The sequence below is a fragment of the Puma concolor genome, chromosome D1 (assembly GCF_028749965.1).
Source record: "Puma concolor isolate L17-30 chromosome D1, mPumCon1.1.hap2, whole genome shotgun sequence".
NCBI lineage: Eukaryota > Metazoa > Chordata > Mammalia > Carnivora > Felidae > Puma > Puma concolor.
This window is the reverse complement of record NC_141676.1, coordinates 40,361,651-40,386,897: the sequence shown is the minus strand read 5'-3', so window position 1 is coordinate 40,386,897 and position 25,247 is coordinate 40,361,651. Positions and strand designations below refer to the sequence as shown.

Here is a 25,247-nt window from a genome sequence, read left to right as displayed (position 1 = left end):
TGCCAGTGCTGGGTTGGCACTCCCTAGGCCCAAGTTGGCTAAAACTGGGTAGCAGCTGCCCCTTTTAGATGGTTAGGGGCTGCATTTGTCCTACTCCCTACCATTCTCTATTGTCATAAAACCAGCTTTTGTTATTTGTTACCTGTTTGCCCCCTGCACACATTTGAGGTTTGTGACCCCCAAATTGTCCTGTTCTTACAAGTATCATGAACTTGCTCAGGGATCCTAAGCACTGGCATATGGTGGTCTGAAAGAGCCCTGTTGGGAGAGAATTTGTACTTCAAAATGATGCTCATAAATGCTTATATTGTATTAATTTCTGCTCCTAAAGAGTTCTATCAGTATAAAACCATAAATGTCTCCTGCAAAACATGTAGAAAAGAATATGGGAAAAGTCCGCTCCTTCCTCTGTTGAAGTGTCCTTCGTCCTTTTGATGTGAAGATGAGATTTCATTCAAAGGGATTGATTGCCTGCCTGGTCTCCTGGTCAGCTGGAGTCCCAGGGTAGGGAAGGTGACTGGAGTGGTCAAGAGCGATAGTAAAGCTCCTGCCATTTGGTTGTTAATATCCCGTGTTTGTAGAGGGCCTCTTAGATCCCTTTCCATTAAGTGTTCAAATTCTAACTCTGCCGTTTAATGACCGCAGTTTTAGGAAGGCACTTAAGCCCCTTGTGCCTCCATTTCCCCATCTGGAAAATGCCAATAGTAGCTACCTCATCTAGTAGTGAAAATGAACTGAAATAATAATGTATGGAAAAGAATTTATCCCAGTGTTTTGTGTTTTCTAAGAGTGTAAATATTAGTTTCTTGGAAGGCCTCTGTAAGGCTTTCAAGAAAGGGATAATTATCCCCATTTTTCTGAAAAGAAAACTGGGACTCAGGGAAATCAAGGACCTTGCCCCAAAATAGCCAAGGAGCTGAGAAATCCAGACGTCCCCTCTGGTCCCGTGAAATCCCTAATTCCTCTCTCGGAAGGTAAAACTTCCTCTTAGTAATGGCTCCAGTTACCGTGTAGATGACATTTGGACGGGAGCTTTTCCTATGGAGGGGATGGGGGCAGGTGACAAAATCCCCTCATTCTCACACTTTGCCCTGAAGGAGCAGGAAGACAGAGAACATGCAATCAGGATTCTCTTCACTATTGTGAAGGATAACTAGTTACCTTTTCTGCGAGGTTTTGAGGGGAAACCAACTCGGAATTAAAGCCTTTCCTGGGGCCTATTCTGGTTCTCTGTGGGAATCCTACAGAGGAAGCCCTAACTAAAACAGAAGGCCTTTTAAGGGTTAGCCTGAGGATGGGGCATTTCTTTTGACTTGATTTTTTTCCCCCTCTGTCTTGTGAGACCTCTTTCACAGAGACTTGCAGAGATTTCATTCTGAGTTTAAGATGTACTGATAGTTTATTTACGAATAGCTCTCAAGCACTCCGTTTTTATGGCGACCCAACAGCTTAAGTTTCACCTTTAGGAGGAGGCTATCTTCCTAATAATATAGGTAAAATTATATTTTATTAAGTGGCCAATATTTAACCATTTTTACCTCCAAAAAATTGCAACCTTGCTCGACTGAATACTTGACAAGGACAGAAATAGTAACAGAGATTAGCATTATATGACACGTTAAAAATTGTCACTATTTCTTCCCAGGTGCATTAGATATCTTATAGCCTTGGAAAGCTCGAGGATATCCTGAAATAGAGACCTTCCTGGTCTAGCTTGTTCTCCTCTTCCAGTGGAATTCGTGCCTCCGACATGCTGCCTGTGGCAGGAAACAGAGTTGAGGATTATTTTCATTATTAATAATGTTCTTAATTACTTTTGATATCCTATGTTTTCTGATGGGTTGTCATGTAGCTCTTTGCTCAGATCCGTCACATCTAGTTTCTTGGTATATTTTGTGTACTACTTGCAAGATCTCCCAAATTCTATATTAATCATCACCAGTGGTCTAGAATTCAGGCTCTGCTCCATAGCCATACCTGCTAACAGCTCTTTGAACTTTAAAAAAAAAAAAAAAAGATTGACGTCCTATATATGAAAGGTGCTAATAGTGTGCCTGGCATATAATAATGACCCACTAATTGCTAGTAGCATCTGGAACTGGAGTGGAAAGGGAAGGGCAATTTTTGAATTCCATCTCCTGCAGAAATGAACACTGCAGGGTGATATGTACAGGCACAGGATGACAGCAGGTGCCTTCATGCCAGCCGTCACCAGTGGGAGGGCAGAGTCTTACAGGATTGAGTATTGAGGCATTCTGCTTGGCTTTGCTTTCCGGGTTAGTGATGCTGCCAGGGTGTTTTGCACTTGTGTGCCGGTTATCCTTGGAATTGCAGGGTTGACACCCACAGACGGACCGTTCATGGGCAGCCTGGAAGGACTATAGCTACAGATGATGGTAAATCGGCTGAAGCACAAAACTGCATTCAGAGGCTGCTATGAGGGAACTGGCCATCAAACCGGGGAGCAAGTTTAACTCTTGGCCTTCATCTGCAAATGATTCCCATTACCCTGTTCCTTTCTATGTATTTGCTTTGTGGGTAAAATGATCTGTTCTAGTGGTATTGCCGAAGTGGAGGGTTTGCTGCCCTTGTGGAGTATATCAAAGATCTGCTGTTTTGTTTTCTATTGCGTTTATACTCTGTCTCTTGAAGACCTTGTGGTGGTTTATGGGTTTCAGGATGTAAATATGACAAAGCTACAGAAAGAACCAGGCTAAAAAGAGCACAGTGAGTCAGTGTCAGGCTTTTGAGTTGGTGAGCTGATAAGTGTAAGCTAACCCTTACCTCGTTGGCGACCTTTGTTCAGTGGGGAGTCTGCTCTTGTGTGTGCTGTGTTTGCTACGTCAGGAAGGACCACACTGGCTTGTCACTTCTGTTTCCCCTTCCTCTAGAGCAGAGGCTGCAAGAGAGTATAGTCGTTATTCATCAAGGAATGAATGAGGCGACCAAGTTTTAGTTAGCTCCTGGGTAGAATTCTCTAGCAAGTATCCACAGTAGCACTCTTCTCTGTTGGTTCAAGAGGCAGCCACGCATTTGGGGTCCAGAAAGCAGGATTTTCTTGTCTAGGTTGGCCTCTGGGTTTGTCCCCTTCTCTGTAGGAAAAGCCAGGGTTTTCTGTGAAAAGTACTTGCTCCTTCTTAACGGAACTATTGGTCTGCTGTCTTAGGGTTTTTTATGTCACTTAGTAAAGGATAAAGGAGACTTTGACCAGAAATCTTTCGGGACAGGAAGTACTAATTCTAACAGGGTCAGAATAGATTCTAGCTACAAGGAACCCACTTGTAGAGAGGCCATACTAGCATCATGCACTTTAGCGAGCTTCAGGGCATCTCACAACTCCCGAGTGATCCCTTACTTTCAGGAGATGGCCAGTGATCTATAATATTCTGCCATTACGGAAGGGTATGAAGAAAGAGTCTTTTGAAGCTCTGGCTATGTGAACTTCCAGACCCTTGGTTGAGGTCAGCCTATCTATGCCTCAGCATCTCTGTTGAGATAGTTACCCACCTTCCCATGTTCTCGAGGAGGAATTTGAAGCTTGAAGCAGTTAGTAATTTTGCTAGGGTCTTGAGGGTAGTCTGAGACAGCCAGAATCCAGCGGGGAGAAGCCCAGAGTCTGTATTCTTCCAACAGGTTACGGTCCTCTAATAATTATGATGGGATACAGGTACCCGTGGGAGACGTAACCCATGGGAAGATGGCAGCAATCCCTCTGCCCTGTTGTGAATTAGTTTACCGCTGTCTTTTTAAGAGTGGGCTTGCTGAGACCTAGGCCCGACATCAGGTGATAGAGAGGACCCAGAGTCTCCATCTGGTCTTGAGGGGAAAGTCAGGAGCAAATGGAAGGCAGCCCAGGTAATAAGCTTGTCGAACTCTCTACTTTGCCAGGGGCATGTCATAGCCTTAGAAGTATAGTACAGGGATGTCCTGTCAAAAATGACAACACTGTAACAAAAACTGCTAGTTATGGGGCACTTAGGAAGCACCACGTATATATCCTCCACCACCCTGCGCAATGGGTGTTATAATGCTCATTCCACAGATGAGGCCATGAAGGTAACTTAGTGGAGATCAGGGGCAGAATCAGGATATGAGGCCAGGTTTGTCTGACTCTAAAACCTGGGATACATCCCTGAATGCCACTCCTTAGCCCTAATCACTTCCCTCTAGCATTTGGGTCCAGCTCCTAACTTGGAGGAGCTTAGGCTCCTCCCTTTGGGGAGTATTAGGAAGTTAGGCCACATTCCTCTGAAACTGGGGCAGGGAAAATGGTGTTGGCAATGGCGTGCTAGATAAACGCACCCAGGGGCATCTGTGCGCCTTTCTGACCATGCCGATGCTTAGAGGACTTTTCCCCCTCATCCATACAGAGCTCAGGTGTAAGCGTTTTTTATGGGAGCCTCCAGAGTAAGGACTGCTTTCTAGAATTTGAGCTATACCTCCCTTTCCAGATTTCTCTTTGTCTCGAGGGAAAAATCGAGAAGTCAGAGTGTAATAGGAAAATGAAATAGTCTAAGCATTTGGAAGCAACGTGGAAAAAGATAATCACTGGAGGAATTTGAGATTCTTGTTTTCGATTGTTGTTTCTCCTTGAAAGGATTTTTTGTATCCATATGGACTTAGCCATGTGCCTTAACAGCAGAGACTCCTATAAAGTTTTTTTTTTTTTTAAGGAATTCTTGACAACATCTCAGCTGAAGTTATAAATATCATATACGATAAGGTGGTTAACATTGCCAAATTAAAGGAAGGAGCTGGGCAAAGCACTAGCAAGAACAGACCTAGGAACCGAAGCCCCATCCAGCCCCCAAGTCCCACATTCTTCAGCTGTTTGAAAGGCACCAAGAAAGCGAGAGCTGGTATGAATGGCCAAAGCTGGGACACAGGACGTGGAGCCCCTCGTGCTACTGGGCTAGGATGGCTTCTTGCATCAGCTAAGCTAGCCGCAGCTTGTGGCACTCACAAGGGGAGATGCTCTTGAATATCTCTCCACCTGAGATAATTCGAAGTACCACCATACATGACTCCCATTTCTGGGGTCTCCTAAAATGAAAACTATAACGTCTAGGCCCCACCAGCTCTGTCTCACGGGATTGTGTCTCCAGGACCACATTGTGGCCCACGAGCCTTGTGATCATGGGATGATGCTGGGCTCCAACACTGATGAAGGTGTCCAAAAAAAAAAAAAAAAAAAAAGTTCAGCTGGACAGATCCTGCATCAGGCCACGGCCTAGGAACAGAGGCAAGAGACATCACAGATGAGATGGGCATTTAGGAGAGTGTTTCCCCAAAGTTCATTTTGCTTTTTGATTTGGTTTCATGGTTGGATTTCTTTTTTTTTTTTTCTTCCTCTTTTCTATTTTTATTTTTGGAAAGGGGCAGAGGAGGGAGTGTCAGAAAGGCACGGAGGCCTGTTGGATAGGAAGCAGACCTTCCTAGGACATGTGACCACAGATGCTGACCTTCCCTTCCCATCCCTCCCTGTCTCCGTGCCCAGCCCGGATGTCACTGGAGCCCCCACATCAAGGATGCTGCTTGAGCCATCCCTGACACAAAATAGCCCATCCTCAAGCTTTCAGATCAGAAGGGCTTGGTCTGGCTGCTGTTGCCCTGGTAATGGTTGGGGAGGTGACATGGTTCAAGGCTTCCCTAACACCTAGGAGGACCTCTGCCTTCTCTCTCCTGTCAGCTCTTGAATGTGGCCCCATGTGGCCGGCCCTCTGCTCTTGCTCAGTGTCCTGTCTCTTAGCTCTTGTCCTCTGCCACCTGGCTGCCAGCCATGTCAGCTCCCTTTTGGTTGCCAGAACGTGGTATGCTGCATCCTGCCTGGAAGCTTTTGAGTCTTTGATTCACTAGGTGTAGTGTGGTTTTTCTCCCCGCTCTGTGTCCAGCTAACTCAGGTCTCCACTCAAATTTCCCATCAGTCAACAAAATCATCCTGAATATCTGCGATGGGGTCCTCACTGTTCTGGGTGCCTGGAGCGACATCAGTGAATAGACCAACAAAAAGTCCTGTCTCTGAACCTACATGCTGTCTCTTCCTTGAGAAATTTTTACCTACCTACCATGCCCCTGGCTAGATCCGGTCTTCTGTACATGATAGATGTTGTCTATACTTACTTGTGCATTGACTTAATGCCCAGTGCCCTACACTAAACTTTAGGTTCTTTTGAGGTCAGGGATTATTCACCACTGTATACCCAGTACCGCACATTGCCTGACATCCAGTAGGTGCTCAGTGAATATGGGTCAAGGAATGGGTTAATGAGTGACAAGTAGCAGTGCCAGGTGTGAGGGTCACACTTCTGGAAGGAAGCTGTCTGAGCGGATGTATGGGGCTCATGAAGAAGCTGCACTGTGCTTTTAAAGTCCCCAGAACCTGCAGGTTCTTACTCAGCCTTGTCTGCAGTCTGGATCTTCCATTGCCTAGGCTTTACGTATTTCATGACTTCTAGAAAATGGCTGTAACCGTGCCTGACTTGAGTGCGGCTGCTGTTTGCCTCTCTTCCCAGGATGGAGATCTCTAAGGGGCCTGATGAGACACTCTTAACTCCTGAAAACTAGTGCCCCCATTTACCTGTATGCCTGGAGCCCATCCTCCCCTTGGCCGTGGTGGTGCCCATAGAGACGGTCTTCGTTTGCATTAATCATTTTCATGCGCTTTGCACTCAGCTACACTGGTATTCAGAGAAAAATGCTGCCATGACAACTGCCACAACAGATGGTATTTGATCAGTCTCTAAGCTACCAAGGAGATCTACAGCAGTTCTTTCGAGCTTTGCATATTTTACTTTATCACGAGACCCAGTCCAGCCTTAATCATGGTTGAAATGCAAAGTTTTCCATTTGCCTTCTGTCCCTCCCCCTTGTCTTTCCAGTTGTTTGGCATTTGTTTGGACTTTCCTTGCTCTCTGGCTGGCCTGGGTGGAGATATGCTCTTGGAAGTGGGAAACAAAGACCACAACAGACACAGTGCATGGAAGTTGCCTTGCATGTCTCCAGTTCCAAGGTGGTTGGGAAACGATTCACCTTTGGGGTGGAGATACCAGCTGAGACGGCAAGAGAGCCTCCATGGCGGCCTTTCTCTCCCAGATCTTCACAGATGCACATGGTGGAGGCCCTGTGTGGCCCCAAACAAAGGGAGGACTGGGAAATGCATCTTAGTCTTGTTTTTTCCCTTTACTCCACACGTGCCTTATCCAGCCCCTTTCTGCTCCCAGGGTCTCCAAGTAACATTGTGGTCCCACTTCTGGGCTTCCCCGCTCCACCCCAGCTGATGCTCCAAACTCCAGGAACTCCATCTCAGAGCTCCTGGACCCATTTCTACGGTAGCAACTATGACAGCCTTCTCACCCGGTGTGAAGTGCAGCTTTCCACCCCTGCTCAGCAACATTGGAATGTCCGGCTTTGCAAAGATTTTTTTTTTGGCTAATTTTGGAAAGTAGTTTATATTGGCTGCTATGTGTTAATGAACAACTTGGGTTGTATTTACATACTTTGCTGGTTAAGAGCCTTTCCCATCACTCTGTATCCCAACTTTAACCAGATCTGCCTCTCACACTGCAGGTCTGGATTGCACATGAGCCATGAGCCTCATTAAAGATGGGCATGCGGACACCCTTGTGCTATGAGTGCCCGGGATATGCCCCTTACCTGGTGTGGTGGCAGTTTACAGTTTCAACAGGGCAGGAGAATGAATTGTTTACCTGTATGGTACTGGAAGAAAACCTTAAGGTGAATTTTAATCACAAGAGAGGCTGGATCAAAGAAACATTCTCCCCTTCTGATCTCCTTCCAAGTGAAGCCAGGAGGTTGGAATGCACATCTGACCCTATTCTGCTTCCCAGCCCTGCTCTCTTCCTGGGGTGCAGATGAAAAGAGCGTGGGTCTCAGCAGCCTTGTCAGGAGTGATTTTTAACCTTAACAGAACATTATTAAAGAGTGGATTTGAGGCTTGAGGAATGTTTTTTGAACTCCTTCTGTGAGCAGAGAAATCATAGTGGAGGGGGAACAAATTCAAGGCGCTTGATGAGCTTATGAATCGTCTTTTAAATGATGACCCGAGTTCTTATTTTTACTTTTAACATATTCCAGGAGTGCAACTCAGCCATCCAAATATTGCTCCCTGTTTTATCTCCTCTTTAGGAGAAAGCATTCTTGATGACCTTAAGCCTTCTCTCTTCGCCTAATGAAGATCCTGGTGCTTCCTTTGTTCATATGCTCTGATTCTCCCGGAGATGGATGTGAGTTGGGGGGTGTGTTGGTTGGCCCTCTGGACCCTAAAGAGAAGGGTTATGTAAATGTGGGCTTCTGAACAGGGAGGAGGACTCTGCACCAACATGGTGAGAAGAATCGGACACAGTGCCTGGAACAGAGCAGACATCTACACAATTAATTACATTGATTGAATGACGAAAATCTTATAATGCAGGTTTCTCATCCCTAGCACTATTGACATTTTGGATAGGATTTCCTGTTATGGGGGGACAGTCCTGTGCATTGTAGGATGTTTAGTAACCTCCTTGGCCTAACCCGCTAGACACCAGTGGCACCCCCACATCGTGATAACAGAATGTAGGCAGATGCCCCCTGGGGATGGCGAAACTATGGCCCCTTCTCTCCCACTCTCCCTGCCCTGTAGAGAACTGATCTAAATTATGAAATCTTTGAAAGCATGATAGGGATTTTCAAAAGCAACAGGAGGAAAAAGTAGTCTAGGTAACCTATTTAAACTTCTTCATTCCTTTACTAGAACTTAAATTAAAAGAAAGCCCAGTAGATGGCCAAATCGAAATGAACCAAGTGTTAGCCTTGCAGGAAGAAATGACCATGTACTTTAAGTGATAAATGTGTTGAATTGCTCCGTGAATGTGCCAAGTAAATGTGCTTTATGCCCTTTGGAAGGGAATTTCTATAGAATTACAGTGTTCTAGGAGAGTGGTGCTTTTCTTGAATATGTTGGTGGGTGTCTTTTTTTTTTTTTTCTTTTTAATCAATGTCACTGTGCTGCACTGTTCTTGAAAACCTTAACCTGCCCATGCCTGCACACCTGTGCTTGCCAGGATAAATACCAAGTGTACTATTTTCTATTTTACATTAACAGATTCAGCAGTGGTCAGCTTTCTCTTTTTCGCGTTTTCTGTGGGGACCTAATTGCCAAAGCCTCACTAGTCCACCGTGTGCAAGATCTACTGAAGAAATAGGGTAGGATTATTCAAAGGAAAAAGGGGCAGAAGAATTTTATAGTTCTATCATGATTTAAATATCTGTGCCTCTTTGTGGGGGCAACGAATCCTCTGGTGTGGTTTTGGTAGATTACCTTTGTGTACACTTGAGGAATTAAGGACCGATGGTTATTTTTAGCAAAAGCAGGGTTTTGTAATGGGGAAAGAGCATTTAGAGAGAGAATTTTCATTAGTTACAAATGTAAGCAGATGCCTTCAGAACACCTTCCACGGGGCCCTCCTGGCCATTCTCTTCCTTCTTTCCCCTTCCTCTTCCCTCTAAGATAGTAGCACCTGGTTGTCACTGCCGTCGCTCTGATGTGGAAGGAAGGAAGAGTTAAAAGCAACCCCCCTTTGCACTCGCCTTGATAAGAAATGGCTTTCTGCAGTGGCGACAGGCCTTGCTCATAGCATCAGCGTTGACTTAGTTTGCAGGAAATTGCATTTTGCCCCTTTGCCTGGAGATAAAACACCTCCCAGATGAGGATCTTTGAGGGAGAGCTGGAGGCTGGGAGGGAGTTGGGAACCTGTGCTAAAAGCTGCAAGGTTGGGGGTGTGTGGGTGGCTCAGTCTGTTAACCATCCAATTCTTGATTTTGGCTCAGGCCATGATCTCCTCCTGGTTCGTGAGATTGAGCCCTGCATGGAGCTCTGTGCTGACAGTATGAAGCCGGCTTGGGATTTTCTTTCTCCTTCTCTCTCTCTGCCCCTCCCCTGCTTCACTCGCTCTCAAAATAAATAAACTTAAAAAAAAAAAAAAGGATAGAGCAATCTCAGGCTCCGGGTGTCCTGGAGTCTGTAAAACCAGGGCAGTTTTATTCAGGTGGCCCATAGCTTAATGGAGTGCTCGGAAGGTCTGCAGACGAGGAGCAGAGAAGGAAGATGCCAGACGTGCATTTCGGGAAGACTGCCTTGGAGCCCTACTCTACTCGTGAGATCTCTTACACTGTAGACGCTTAGCTCTGTGCCTGGTGAAATAGCCTTCGGAATACCACTTGGGGATGGGGGGAGTGGTCACAGGTACACTGTGAAAGATGGTCATTTATTTGAGATCCACTTTATGGGTTAAACACCTATTTGAGTTCATAAGAATGCTGATAGAGCCCAGGAAGTCGGGGGGCGGGGGGGGGGCTGTGGTGAGGAGGCTCTCCATTGTGGATTGCAAACTGCAGTTAGTTCAAAGATCCTTGTGCCAAGTCAAAAGCAGTTTCTTTTATTTATGGTCACCATTGACGTTAATCGAGCCTGAACATTTTCCTGTAGACTAAAAAATCATTAGCCCTGACAACTGAAGTCAAATCAGACCTTTGGGAATGACCTAATTGTTCTTTCCCGAGGGCTGGATGTTGGCTTGCCCTTGGCCGTGGCATCAGCCCTGCCAGGCCTGGGAGGCCTCCCAGACTGTGGCAGGTGGGTTCCTTCTTGTCACAGAAAACACAAAGAAGGACAGAGGGGCTCGTTCTGTCACAGTCCTCCCTCGTCATCTGCAGTGCCTGCCGTCCTGAGAATTTTGTGAGTAAACGCAGCCCAGGGCCCTGCCGAAACTCCCGTTCACTGTTTTCCCATTTGACAGTGTGCCGCCTCCATGCTGGAAATTCCTCCCAGCTGCTGGTGGACGGGTGGGTCCGGTATCCCCCCTTCGTCCCCACTCCGTTTTTCTGGCAGCTGCTCAAATTTTCGGGATAGCTGTAGTGACAGTGGTGAACATAGGGACTCATTCCACCCTGGTTATTTTTGGCAGCCCTGAGCAAGCCAGGGCCTCGACTTCTGGAGCTGTGTGGTTGGGATATTAGGTAACTTTTTCCTGTGCAAGTACAGACAAAGAGTCCTGACCCGCACCCGTCCCTCCGTCCGTCCGTTCATCTGCCGTTTCCGAGTCGTTTTTGCTTGTTGTGAATCTTTGCAAATGCACCATGAACCCTCTCTCTGACATAGCCCTTTGTTCCTGATAAAAGATGGCTCTGGAGAAGGCTGAACGTTGATTGAGTGTATGTCGTTCTTTTTTTTCCCCCTAGATTGAAAACATAGATGCCTGCTTGAATTTCCTGGCAGCTAAGGGAATAAACATCCAGGGGCTGTCTGCAGAAGGTGAGTCAGAGCGCTGGTTCTAAAGCTGCCTTCTCATCGTTAGAAGCGCCCACCTGTTACTTAACTGATGCCTTGAATACAGCTCAGCCCAGGGGTGCTTGTGGGCTCTTCTGCTTTTGTTTTCCTGTTGGTTTTAAGGCAGCTCAATGCTTGTCTAGACCGGAGGATGCCAGCTTTTTGACACATCCCAAATCACTCCAGGAACGTAGAGCCCACCATGCTGGCCGTGTCTGCCACACCGAGCGGGTACCAGCGGTGGAGCTGCTTCTCTGGAGAAGGGCTTAATCAAACAATACTGATCCGATTCACCCGGCTAGCAATTCAGTTAATTATCAAGCCAGGCCTTATCTGTGGGAGAGAGAACACTTAGCCACAGCACATATTTAAGTTGTACAGTTCCCAGGGAAAAACGCCCAATCCTTATCTCTGACTTTTATTAGAAGCAGCAGCAGCACTTTTCCTAGCTCAAAGAAAACCAAACCCCAAACACGTGATGCGTTAATGAGATGCTACGTTTTGACATCCCGATTAGTTTTTAATTAACTCCAATTGGGTGGCTAATTAGCACATTAGCTTGTGCTGGTGGTTTGCTATTCAATTAGGTATCGGTCTGGAGATGGCTGGTCCGAATTCTCAGCCGCCTCAGGCAACATCTCGCCCTGGAATCTTTTGCTCTCTCCTGTTTGTAAATACAAGCAGCTGCCAGCTCAGAAGCTGCCACAGGCCCCGGCATCCTCCCAAACTCCTTAGGCTGCACCTGCCTCCAGTTTTCCCAGAACAGGTAAAGCAGTTTGGGCTTCAGATGACACCACCTTTTCCCTAGCAAGGTTGCTGTTTGAAAAGATGCCTGGTAGCATCGACTCCGGTGGTCAGGGTGGGGAGGGGGGCGGGCAGTGAGGAAGGAAGCAGCCCAGTGGAGCAGGTAAGTTTGCCAGCGTGATCTGTTTGGGGCCCGTTCCTTGTCTTTCTTTGCCCTGCGGTGCAAGCTTGGTTTTCCCGGCTGTTGGAACTGTAGCCTCTTCCGGTATTGGGGCCGGGTGGCTACTCTTGGAGCCTCGTGGGCTCGTCGTTTCTGAACGCGACCTCTCCTATGCTGGGCCTGCCCCAGGTCAGGGATGGACACACTCCTTCCAGAGGTCTCCATTGCTGCTGCTGGGTGGTCAGCCCCAACCCCAACTCTGGCAGGGGTGGGGTGGTTGGAGGGTTCCTTCTCCCTGGGGAATGAGCTCTCCTCTGTGGGGAGGAGCTCCGGGCTGAATGAGTCTGGGCTTCGCGACACAAGTTGCCGGGGCGTGGGGGTGTTGGTGTTGGTGTGGTGTTTCCATGGGTAAGTACAGAGATGCAAATTGCCTTTCCAAGGAATATCACTTCCTTCTGGTTCAGAGTTCTTGTGCTAGCTGGTGGGTGTCTGGGACACACTCTTCATAGTTTGTGGAAGGAGTTGGACCCCGGGCCTCTGCCCACCGGCAGAGCATCAGCAGGGAGTTTCAGAGTCCTGCTCGGCAGAAAGGGCTCGAGGCAGTGGGGGAGGGGGTGGACTCTGTCTCCCGTGGCCTGGAGGTGACAGCCGGCCATCTATCTCTGCCTTGACCTGCTGCCTTGTTTGTCCCTCTGCACCATCCTCTTTATACCTTCAGGCATAGATTATCTATTTCACATACTTGCTGAGTAAACAGGTGCTCCCAAAGCCTGTGCTCCCAAGGCTTTTCGATGCAGCAGCTCCAGCATTCACAACTGAACTGGGAAACCTTGGGGAAACCTTGGCTTAAAGCGGTTGCAGGTGACAACTCAAGGCCTGTAGCTAGTGAGCGGAAGACAGGGTGTGAGCCCAGGTCTGTGTGATTTCAGAACTCCTATTCATGGTGTCCTTTGAGATAGCAGATGGGTAAAATCTAGGCATGTTGTGTACAGGTGAAAGAAATCAGAAAAGATTTAGAACTTCGTAGGCTGCAACGTCAGAAGATAATGTGCAGCCCACAGAGGCTGAGTAGCATACAGTTACTCTGCCCCCGCCTTGTCCACGTTAGGTTGTGACCCTTGGGGGCTCTGAGCCTAGAAGAGCACAGTGTAACCCGTGTGCTGAGGTATCAGTCATTGGGGCATACCTGTGAAGTGGGTTCATGGTGTTTCAGTAACCGCCCCCAGCTGTGTGATGTCGAACCCCCCCCCCCCCCATCTTCCCTGCTGTCGAGACTCACTTGCTGATGTCTTGGCCAGAATACATAACTTGTCAGTCATGGTTAGTTATTAGAACCGTTTTATGTCAGTGCTTATGACTCTTTTGTTTGTTTCTAAACTTTAATTTCAGACTCAAAGCTCTTTTTTCACCCCTGTGCCCCAGGGCAAGTGGGTTTAGAAGATTGAAGAGTGATGAGGGCCTAATGACTTCTTTGCCTCCCCTCCTTCCTTCGCCTGAGCCTCCAGGATGGGACAGAGAGAGCAGGCAGAATTCTGCTGAAGTTGCTGCCATTTTCTTGGGTGGCCATAATTGCCACTCTCCCCACGTGGGAATCTCTGCATGCCCCACTAACCATGGACTTGATCCCCTGCTGCTCCCAGGACATTAGGAGCCTTTCTTGAGATTTGCCCGGCAATTCTGGCTCACTCTCAATGGGTAGCATTTATGTTCCATCCCCCTGATTCAGGCCTTCATTGTCCCCACCTAAGGTGGTCTCAGTGAGACCGTAGACCTCAGTCTCATCATCCCTGTATTCTGCACAGTAGAACCGGCAGGAAGGCGTGGACACCATCTTCCACTTGCAGTAGGTGGAACCGTCTTTCTATCACCTGGAAGACCCCACCATACACTTTCTCTCCCAACTCTTTCATCCCCAACTTAGTGGCCAAGAGGCAGGTCTGCCAAGTCTGTGCTGAGTAGATGTCCAATTGGGGACTGGAATGCAGCACCCGACTTGGAGTAATTTTCTTGGTGCCTCCTTTGTCTTCAAGGAGCACAGGGACCCCACCTTCTTGTTCTTCGGTGAGGGGAGGAAATGACCGGTCTCTGTGATCATCAGACATTACAACCCTCCCCCACTCTGATACTTTCTCATCTGGATCTTGGGGTTTTTGTTTTTGTTGTTTTTTTGTTTTTGTTTGTCCATCGAGGCATTTTATTTGCACATATATATTACATCCTTAGAAAAAGAATCCCAGGATTTTCCCTCCTGTATTTTCATCTTGCTTCTTCCTGGTCCATGATGTCCAGTGAGATGGTCAGTATCATGAAACCAAACTGGTGGGACAGAAGCAGATTATTCTGCCATTTTTCTAGATCTTTAAGTTGCACATCCAATTTGGGGCCATCACTCCACTCTTGTTTAACCTGCGTGTGAGGTTCACAGCCATTTCTCCGGCTCTGTGATCATCAACGATTTGAAATTGGCCAACGCAACCGTGCTTCATCATCAACCGTGTTTGTCAGCTGGACGATGACTTTGGAGCATGGCGCAATAAGAACCTGGCATCTGCCTCTCTCTTCAGCATTGTTAACGTTCTTGAGAACATCTGCCAGGACATTAATGCATGCCATGTGGCAGCACGGAAACATGGCAGGAGTCCTCGAGATCTTCTTACACTGACTCTTGGGGTTGGGCGATGATCATGGTGTTTGGTAGTAAGACTGATTCTGGACTCATGCAGTCTTGTGGGAAGGTAACTGGCCCCAACTTTTGTCAGCTCCTTAAACTTACAAAGCAAGGGTACTTAGAGACTTTTATCCTCAAATGGGCCTTATTTACAATTTGAGGGTTACAGGAAACCTCACTCGACATACTGTTAAATTATAGGAATAGAAGCCATTTGTGGAGAACCCACCATGTATCAGTCGCTGAGCTAAGTGCTGTGTACATGTTGTATATCTTTTTTTAATTCCCTCAGCAACGTTTTGAAATCAATAATCGTACTATCCCCATCGTCTACAGATGAGGAAACTAAGGCCCAGAGAGATTGCAGTTCCACGTGGGAAAAGGGAGGCCCACTTAGGAGTGACTAAGCTACTCACGTCAGTTTCAGAGACCTGGTATTTTCTGCTACTCCCCACTGCCCACACTTCTAACCACCTGCATAATTAACTAGAAAAGCATTCTACTGTGTAAAGAAATAATGCAGTTGTAATGCTTTTTGTTTTCCTTTTGAAGACTATTGAGTGCCCCGAGGCTCCTCCTCTGATGAGAACCATCAGCGGTTGGAAAGCCCCATAGGTACTTCTCCGCCCTTTTCCAGTGACTAAAGCAGGGTTTGGAACCCCGGGAGGGTTTAGGTACCTGTCCTTGAAACATCGCAGCAGACCATGCCCTGCCCCAGCCTGCCTGTTAGAGGACCACAGAGAGCTTGGTTCCAGAGTAGATCCCCATGGAGACACTGCTGGTTTGGAGCGCTTCCCCTGGACTAGGCCCTCTTACCCCCTCTGTGTTCCAGAAGGTTGGGCCCATCTGTTTGCTCTTGGAAATCTGTTGGAATCCTGTGAGCTTGGGCCTCACCCTAAGCTGGGTGATGTTCAAGATCCCTTGAACCCCTCCCCAGCACACACTCCACCTGTCATGACTGTCTGTAAACCCGTCCCGTGAGGAAGGATGGCCTTTATCCTTAGGAGTTTTGACAACACCTGGCCCGGAGCCCATCCTCCTATCACGGAGAAGGTCTGGGGATGAGGCATATCCTATTTAGTTTAGCAAACGTTTGCTGGGCACATCCTGTATGCCAGGCATAGGGTCAGTCGTACAGAATGAACTTTAATTTCAATTAGTAGGAGAGTTGTGCTAATGGTACGTTCAAGAGCTGAGCAGTACGTGCACAGTAGTGCCCAAAGAAGGGCAGTGATTAGCTCTCTGAGGTGGTCAGGGGGCTTTACAAGGCAGTGGCATTAACCCCTGGGCTTTACAGGATAAATAGGCATTCACCAGACAGGAAACGCAGGTAGAGGGAAATCGAGACAGAAGACGAAGCATGAGTGATATGACAGGAGCAAAGACTAGCTCTTTATCAACCTTGTGGAGTAGAGAGACAGAGGCAGGAAGATCCTTCCAGGCGCCTCCAGGAAGGAGTGTATGCTTTTGGAGTGAAATGGCTTGCTGACTTGATGAGCTCAGACCCGCTTTGGCCAGAAACCTAGATGCTGAGCTTGTCCCCCTTTTATTCTGAGCCAGAGAGCAGAAGGTCTTTCTGGACCGTTAGGAGAAAAGCAGCAGGTTGATTGTTTCCGTTTCCTCCTACCCACATCACCTGTTTGGCAGTGAGTAGGACCGATTGTGTCACTCACCCCCTCGTCCCACTTCCCCGGTCAGGAAGCCTGTGACTGGTTTGGTGAGCAGTACACGGGAGGGCTGCAGGAATCGGGTGGGAAGTTATGTGGTGAATGTCGGTTATGCAGATGGCCGCAGGATCCACGTCCCGAATCAGCTGGGCGAGCCTTTAACAGCCCTGTGGTTTAAGGGAACTGGTTAGGAATTCTGACTCTGCGGTCTGGTCCAAGGTAGCCCTCCCTTTGGCTCCCAATCAGTCTCTTTTTTCCAAAGCAGATTTCTTTGTATTAGAGTATTCCAGTGTTTGTGCCTTTGTAAACCAGGCCTGAGATTTCTTTTAAATAATGTTGCAAGCAGAGAACTCTGTTCTTCCTACCCTTTCCTGCCCAACATCTCCTACCACATCTGTGCAGATTCGTACCAGCCAGGGGGAGCAAAGAAATCAGCCAGTGCCCAAGGGAATTAAGAGTCAAGGCGATACTGAATCCTAATGGAAATGGAAAAATGGTCTGTGCAGTTTATTCATTAGACATGGGCGTGGCCACAAGCAGAGAAATGCAGTCAGGGTTCTCATGCTGGTTTAGATACTAGCTAGCTAGTGTCAATTCTAGCTAGGTCTACGGGTTTGTTTTCTTCTTTTCTTTCTTTCTCTAGAAATCAAGAGAGTAAGGATAGTTGATCAGACACAAAATGATACTCTTTTTCCAAACCTTGGGAAATGTCAGGAGGGAAACATTTTTGTGAGCTGATGGAGTTTTTTAGACTGCCAGTGCAGCCGGCTTACTTAGGAGGCCTCCTAGAACACAGACACATGCCACTTGGAAATGTGGAAAGGATACAATTCTAGCTATTTTGGATACTGTCTGTTATAGACCACCCATGGCATAAACTGTGTGGCTTCCAACCCCAAACAGAGCATTTACCACTCTCTAGTTTTTGTGCTCTGAAAAGAAAATTACAGTCCAGACGTCCACCAACTGGTGAACGGATAAACACGGCGTGGTACATCCATACAGTAGGGTATTACTCAGCAATGCAAAGAAACAAGCCAGTGAGAACTGCTCTAACACGGAGCAACCTTCAAAACGTGCTAAGTTGAAAGAAGCTGCGTGCAAAGGGCTACATGTTACATGGTTCCGTTTATAGGGAATGTCTAAAAGAGCCCAACCTTGTAGAAACAGAAAGCAGATTCAACATCACCTGGGAATGGGTTTGGGAGTTGATTGCAGATAAGCATGAGGACCCTTTTCAGGGTGACGTAAATAGCGTAAGATGAGAATTTACTGAAAATCATTCTACACTTTTATGGATGCAAATTACGCTTCAGTAAGGCCGTTTAAAGAACCGGAAGCTCACCATCGACTTTTCTCTAATAGGAGATTATTCACGATTAATTTCCTTCTTGAAGCCTGTCACTGCGGCATCAAGCGGGGAGGAGCAGGGAGGATGGACAGCTTCGTAGGCTTCCTTTAGGGGCAGAGCCCGGTGGTGGGTTCTGAGGAGACTAAGAGGTAGAGTGGCTATATTTTTGGAAAAGGAGAAGTAGAGTCAGGCAGTGTCCTGGGTGTTTTGTACTCATTTCCCCATTTAATGTTCACTTAAGTCTCCTAACAACCCTGTGTAAAAGGTGCAGTGGGGCCTATGCCCATTTTATTTATTTTTTTTATTGTTTTAAAATTTTTTTTCAACGTTTATTTATTTTTTGGGGGGGACAGAGAGAGACAGAGCATGAACGGGGGAGGGGCAGAGAGAGAGGGAGACACAGAATCGGAAACAGGCTCCAGGCTCTGAGCCATCAGCCCAGAGCCTGACGCGGGGCTCGAACTCACGGACCGTGAGATCGTGACCTGGCTGAAGTCGGACGCTTAACCGACTACGCCACCCAGGCGCCCCGCCTATGCCCATTTTAAAGATAAAGAGTGAGGCTCAGAGAGCTTAAGTCTTCCGAAAACTCAGTCTGTACATGAACCGTAGACATTCCAACCCAGGTTTTCCTGGCTCTAGAAAGAAATCCGTGATCTTTGTAATAAAAATGCTCCCTCCTAAGAAGTATATTTGCAGGAGAACTGTGCTCTTTGACAGAACGTTCGAGGGAAAAATGCTGAGATATGAATAGAAAGTGACTTCGCAACCACAGTAGGTAGAGAATATGACAGAGCTGTCTCCATTTGCCCTGGGTTGGGCTGGTCTGTTATGAGGTGCTCATGTGGACATGCCTGCCTCTTGCAAGGGACAAACTATCAGCCCCGGGATGTGCTGAATTTTTAGTTCCTCCCTCCCTCCTTTGTTTTTTCTTCTATGGGTCAAAAAAAAAAAATATTGTGGAATGTTTGGCACATTCCATAATAGAACACTTACAGAAGAATAAAGAATACTTAGATGCCCACCAGCTAGCTTAATAAATAAAACATTAGCCGGTGCACTTTTAAATTTACCACATATGATGGGTATACAAGTAAGCCAAGTTACACAGTGTTGGGAGACGGGGCTTTGTGCTGAAAAAACTAGATTCAAATCGCAAACCCCAGCTCCAGCGTTTATTCCCTTGGAGAGGTCATAAGGTTTTATGAGCCTCTGTTTCTCTTATAAAGGGGAACAATAATATTCACTCCCCAGGTTGTAGGGATTGAGTGAACTCATGTACGTAAAGAGCTTAACCTGATACGTACTAATTAGTAGCAGTCCTTGTTATTACAAACCTAATGTGACAATTATAAAAGGCACTAAAAGCAAGTCTTACATAGATTTCACCAATCTCCATGATTAGCTCTACCTTCCCCCTCCCTTGAATTTGATTTTGAGGGGAAATTATTTCCCAACTCTCATCAGTGCCCAGCTGGGTGACCACGGGAGTGTCACTTCACCCTCCAGAGCCAACTGATTCATCCCGTCCAAACCTCACATTCTGTGACCCTGATGTGTTTGTAGGAACATTTAGAAGCAGAAACCGAGCAAGCCACAGGGGTGTGTGTGCTGCTTTTTTTGGTTTCCTTAGGATGGAGAAGGGAACAGCACAGAAGGGTTAAAGCTGAACTACTTTCAGAAACGGGGGGTGCGGGGGGAGCTCACTCAGATCTATGGGGCTTTCTCCCCATATTGCACGTGTCAGTTTATAAGCCTCCTCCTTGGCCAGATCAATCCTGGCTTACACCTGTGCTGACACAATTAAAAGCTTCCCCCTTTCACTCTCAAAAACTATCATGGATTGCATGGTAAGTTATAAGATGACCTTAGTAAAGCCACGTCTAAGGCATATGGATTGGGACCTGTATGTCAATCTCCTGTAGGATTCTGGGAGCTCCAGTTATTCGTAACCAAGACCAGTGAAGGACTTCACTGTTCGCGGCTTGCTTTCACAGATACGCTCTTACTGGATTCGAGAGCAACCTTGTGTGATGGGGCAAGCTGCGTCCATAAGGCCAGCGAGGCCCAGGGATGAAGTGACTTCCCAGAGTTGCACAGCTAGTACATACTGGAGTCCAGACTGGAACCCACGTCTTTGCATCATCAGTTGCAATCTCTGTGTCTTCAGAGTCTGGCAGTCATTCAGCCTGGACTCATCATCACGCCCAGGGCGCTGGCAGGCACGCAGGGAATGGGCTTGTTTCTGAAAGGACCCCATTCATACCCTCTGCCCAGCAACTGCTGCTGGAGGAAACCTGTGCTCCTTTATCAGTGGTCTCTTCCTCGCCTGGGCCTAACCTGGACACGGGCATTCCCCAAACAGGAGATGCTCTTCTTCCTCCACCCCCCTGACCAGTTGAGAGAAGGAAATTGAGCCTTAGGTTGACACAAAGCAGAGGGAGCCCCTAAGATGCCTTCTTCCTGTCCCTCAGGCTGGGTGGCCCTATTACCTCACCCTCAGGATCAATTCAGACCCCAGCCATTGGATCTGGTGTTAAGAGAACATAAAAGGAGGGATTCCCCAAGGAGAAACACCCTCGACCCATAGCTTCTGCCTGTGAATAAATATTTTATTTCTTCTCTGCAGCTTTTTATGCATGCCTTGAGGCAAATGCATTTTAACATCTAAAAAGTCCTGCCTGGAATAAAAATGCTCTCACCCCCACTCTGCTTTCATTTTTTTTTTAATACATTATTTTTTGTGTGCGTTCTCTGTGAAAGCAAGTCCTATCCCCCACCCGTGCGAAATTAAAGTTAGTGATTCAGTGGATGAGAGGGACACAGAGCCGTGTGTCCGGGGGCAGGGCGGTCGGGAGAGCAGAGGGAGGATGGTGGAGGGGGGCAGGAGCCGCTTGGCACTCACACGTGGCTGACGGCACAGAGCACAGACTTGGCTGAGCTCTCAAGTGGAGACCCATGAATCTCCCCCAGCGCTCGAGAGCACCTCTGTCCCGGATTGGTTGCTTTGCCTGAGAACAAGCACAGTCTTGCTCGGGACTCGGACTTTTTTTGGCTGTGTCCTTGCTGAGAATTCCCTCCTGGCACTTGCCAGACATCCAGCTGAAACTTGCCTGGCGTATCCGCTCTAATCCCAGTGGGGGAGAGGGAGCTAATTTCTTTGTGGCTGAGGCCCGACTCTGATCGACGGTGATGGCGATGAAGTGTGCAGGAACTCGGTCCTATCCTCGAGAAGCTAGGCTCGTGAGCAAGAAAGGGCTCCCAGGATGGGACTCCTTCTCTAAAAGAATTTCTTTATTGTCTTGCAGAAATCAGGAATGGCAACCTCAAGGCCATCCTAGGCCTCTTCTTCAGCCTGTCCCGGTACAAACAGCAGCAGCAGCAGCCCCAGAAGCAGCACCTCCCTGCTCCACTGCCGCCTGCCGCGTCCCAGGCGGCCGGGGCCCCCTCCCAGTGCCAGGCTGGCACTCTTCAGCAACAGGTGCCGGCCACTCCCCAAGCCCCGGGCCAGCCTCTCCAGCCAGCGCCACATCAGCAGTCAAAAGCACAAGCTGAAATGCAGTCCAGGTGGGGGCTCCTCGCCAACGGATAATTCTGTTTTTCGTGGGTCATCCTCCACACTGGCCGAATGCTAGCCTAGGCGAATGCCTTTTCGTTTGGGCCTCTTCAGGGCTGAGAACTACTGGTGGCGGGGGATTAGCATGACCTTGAAATAGATGCGGCGGGCTGCCTCCTGTGCCTGGCGGAGATGTGTGCTTTTATAGGTCACGATGGCCAGCGGCCAGAGCTAATTAGCTGCTCTGGCCTATCACGCACATGCTCCTGTGCAAGAAACGGCCCCGAAAATAGACTTCAGACTTGCTTTGCGTGTTTGCCTACAGGCTGGGTATTCGATGTCATACGTGTGAGTCCGTTTTACTTAGCGGAGGCTAGAGTTCTGCAGCAGCCGCCTCTGCTTCACCAGAGAAGAGATAGCAAGAACACAGAAGGAAGATGGCAGATGCCTAGCAAAGAAGTGGGCAGCCGCCTTCCCCGAGAGGGCCCGCATCTGGGTTCTGTTAACCTTAAAGGGCTGGCAGCAGCCTCAGGGGTGGTTCTCAGTGTTACAGGATTAGGGCTCAAGTTTGGTTGATGCTCCCAGGGGGACCGATGCTTGCTAGCGGGACTTGCTGTAGGGTGACGTGTAAGCAGAGCATCAGGGTACTTACGTCCACTGTGTTACAGGGGGCATAGGTGTATTCCTGAACAGCTCTGCAGAAGATCGCCTTGTAAAACCTGCATTTTAATGGCAGGGGCGTGGGGGAAGGAGGGGATTAGGAACTAGAAAGATTTTTTTTAATGTTTGTGTATTTATTTCTAACTTTATTTTGAGAAGAGGGAGAGAAAGCCTGCATGTGTGAGGAGGGGAGGGGCAGAGAGAGAATCCCAAGCAGGCTCTGCCCTATCAGTGAAGAGCCCAATGTGGGGCTCAAACCCACAAACCATGAGATCATGACCTGAGCTGAAGAGTCAGACGCTTCACTGACTGAGCCACCCAGGCACCCCTATTTATTTATTTTTGGGAGAGAGGAAGCAGGGGAGGGGCAGAGAGAGGGGGAGAGAGAGAATCCCAAGCAGGTTCTACACTGTAAGCTCAGAGCCTGATGTGGGACTTGAACTCAGGACCTGTGAGATCTTGACCTGAGCTGAAATCAACAGTCCAGCGCTTAACCAACTGAGCCACCAGCTGCCCCAGGAACTAGAAAGTTTTTGACTCCTAATGAAAAGTGTGTGGAGAAAAGTCCACAGTAATTGTCGTTTAAAGCTGTACACCTTTTGTTATCAAACCTGGATGTCACTAATGAAATCGATTGCTTGATTTCATTTACTACGTGCTAAAGAGTAATGGCTTTTCCTTTCCAGGCCCCCAAAGCACCAGCGTTAATAATCACTAGGCTTAGCAGCCCATTGTAGTTGGGCAAAGCACAGAGTGGTTCACACAAGACAGGTGCCTTATAGATGGTTGCGGCATCTTCCTCCCTGTGAGAAGGGCTATTTCCCATTCATGATGGTGTTAAAACCAACATGATGGATGTGCTGTCCATCAGATCCCCTAATTAATTGTCTAATTATATCCAATTTACATTATGGAAATTTGTAGACTAGCAGAAATGCCTGGACTAGTGGTGAAGAACAGCCAGCCAGGCAGCAAGCCTTGGCACCCCTCCCCTGAAGAACCACCAGAGTGAGAGCCACTCTCTGATCAGAGGTCCCTGATGGCCCTGGGTGATTGAATGATCAGGGTATCATTTCCCACACTATGTTCTACAGAGTGGTTATTCCCTTGACGGTAACTTGCTAGGGAAGGGGTTTCATAGGGGGAAAAGTTGGTAAATAATCTGGGTTGGGTTGTTAGAACTGTTCATACAGACAGGTCTACTCAGATCCTTGCATCTGCTATATGCATTCATTTATTTAGTGTCTGAATGCCTTCTGTGTGCCAGGCACTATTTTAGGCACTTGGGGTTCACGGATGAATGAGATTACCAGTGTGCCCGCTCGCTGCCTTCTACTGGAGGAAGAAGGCAAATAAACAGGGAAGAGAAATATCAGATAGTGGTATTACAATAAGATGATGGGATTCAGAAGGATTAGGCTGATAGGTTGGACTGATAGGAAATTCTCTCTGGGGATATGATACCAAAGTGAAGATAGGAATGACACTGAGCAAACCATGTAAAATTTAGGTGTAGAATAGATCAGCCAGAGGAAGCAGCTGGTGCAAAGGCCCTGTGGTGTAAGAGTATGCTTGGAAGGTTGGAGGACCAGAAAGAAGGCTGGTGTGGCTGGAGTTTAGTAGGTGAGGGGAGGTGGGAAATGATAAGGTACCTGTAAGCAAAGCCTCTTGTTTCCATGGTAGACAGTGTGACCGATGGCCCCTGGAGTTGCATAGTGCTGTTGGCCATGAGGCCAAGTCACAGAGTGCTAGCTAAACTGGGTAAAGAGTCTGCATTTCATTTTATAGATAACAGGAAGCCACTGGGTTGGGGCGGGGGGCAGTCTTGAGCAAGAGAGAAACTTGATTTAACTGACAGTTAAAAAAATAATAAGTTATCTCCTCTCTGGAGAGTAAGACTATTAAGAGGCTTTTGTAGTCCTCTGGATGACAGTGGCTTGAACCAAGGGGTGGAGCTGACATGTTGATGGGCCACTTCAGGAGGTTGAGCCAAGGGGACCGAATAGATGGCCTGTCTGGAGTAAGGGAGAGGAATCACAGATACTGCTGGGTTTCGGGCGTGAGCAGCGGTAAATGGCGCTATTTATTGAGACGAGGGAGCCTGAGAGAGGAACACGTGTGCACTGTGACTCTTCAGAAGAGGCTGTAGAAAGCATTCCTCCAGCTCAGCCACGGAACTTGTTTCATAGAGCATCTCACTGCATATACGATTCCAAGGAGCATGTGTTGAGAAACCCTGAGTTGTGTCACTAAGCTGTGCTAGCCTGAGGCACCCATTTCCATGGTAAGTGTTTGTTGTCTTAAAAGAACCAGATGTCCCAGTCAGGACGCCCATCTCCCAGTTAAAAAAAAAAAAAAAAAAAAAAAAAAAAAAAAAAAAAAAAAAAAACCCTACTACTAATAAATGCTTTACCTAAAGAGCAGCCAAACTTACTTAAGGCGGGTTTTTATATCCACTTATTCCAGAGTGATTCCTCCCATCCTGGCCCCCCGACTCTGCACTGTGGTGACACGGACTGGGCTTCAGAGTTGCTCGGTGTCCTCACTCCTCCTTTGTCTGGCCCAGACTGGGTTACTTCTGCAGACAACTGTTTTCATCCATTATATACTGATACTTTATCATTTTACTTCCAAAGGACAATCTTATTCTCAAATTCTAGGGGTCTAACATCTCCTGCTTACACTCTGGCTGTAGATTTAAGACTGGTAATATGGCATCACTGGCTTAGTTCCACTGTGTTTCTATCCCAGATTCTGTCTCTGATAATCACGATCCCAAGGGTGATGGTTTGAGCCCTTGATCATCAGTGTCAAATGTTGATGGAAGCCCCAAACGCCAGGTTTGTTTTAGTCCTTTGTTAGAACTCTGCCAGATACAAATATGCCTAAACACTGCACCTCATGGGGTAGCAAATATTAAAACTTGGCAGCTTTTCCATGAAATTTGTTTAAGAAAGGACTCATGGAAACTGGCAAAGGAAATTCGAGATGCTGGCATGAGGGAATCAGAGCGACTCCTCGATGATGGCCAAATGCAGGCTCACGTTTACCTCCTCTCTTCTCGTTAATCTGCGTGAGGCCGAGAACTTGATCCACGTTCTACCTCATGAAATTC

The 25,247-nt window shown here is 47.6% G+C and overlaps 1 protein-coding gene across 2 annotated transcripts in view; it reads left to right on the top strand.

Annotated features, from left to right (window-relative positions):
• NAV2 (neuron navigator 2) overlaps positions 1-25,247 on the top strand; it is a 397,887-nt gene that overhangs the window by 149,712 nt on the left and 222,928 nt on the right. For both annotated transcript variants that reach the window (XM_086677817.1, XM_086677818.1), the window contains exons 4-5: positions 11,239-11,311; positions 21,225-21,483. In XM_086677817.1, coding sequence (XP_086533943.1) covers positions 11,239-11,311; positions 21,225-21,483 — 332 coding nt within the window. The remainder of the gene's footprint in view (positions 1-11,238; positions 11,312-21,224; positions 21,484-25,247) is intronic.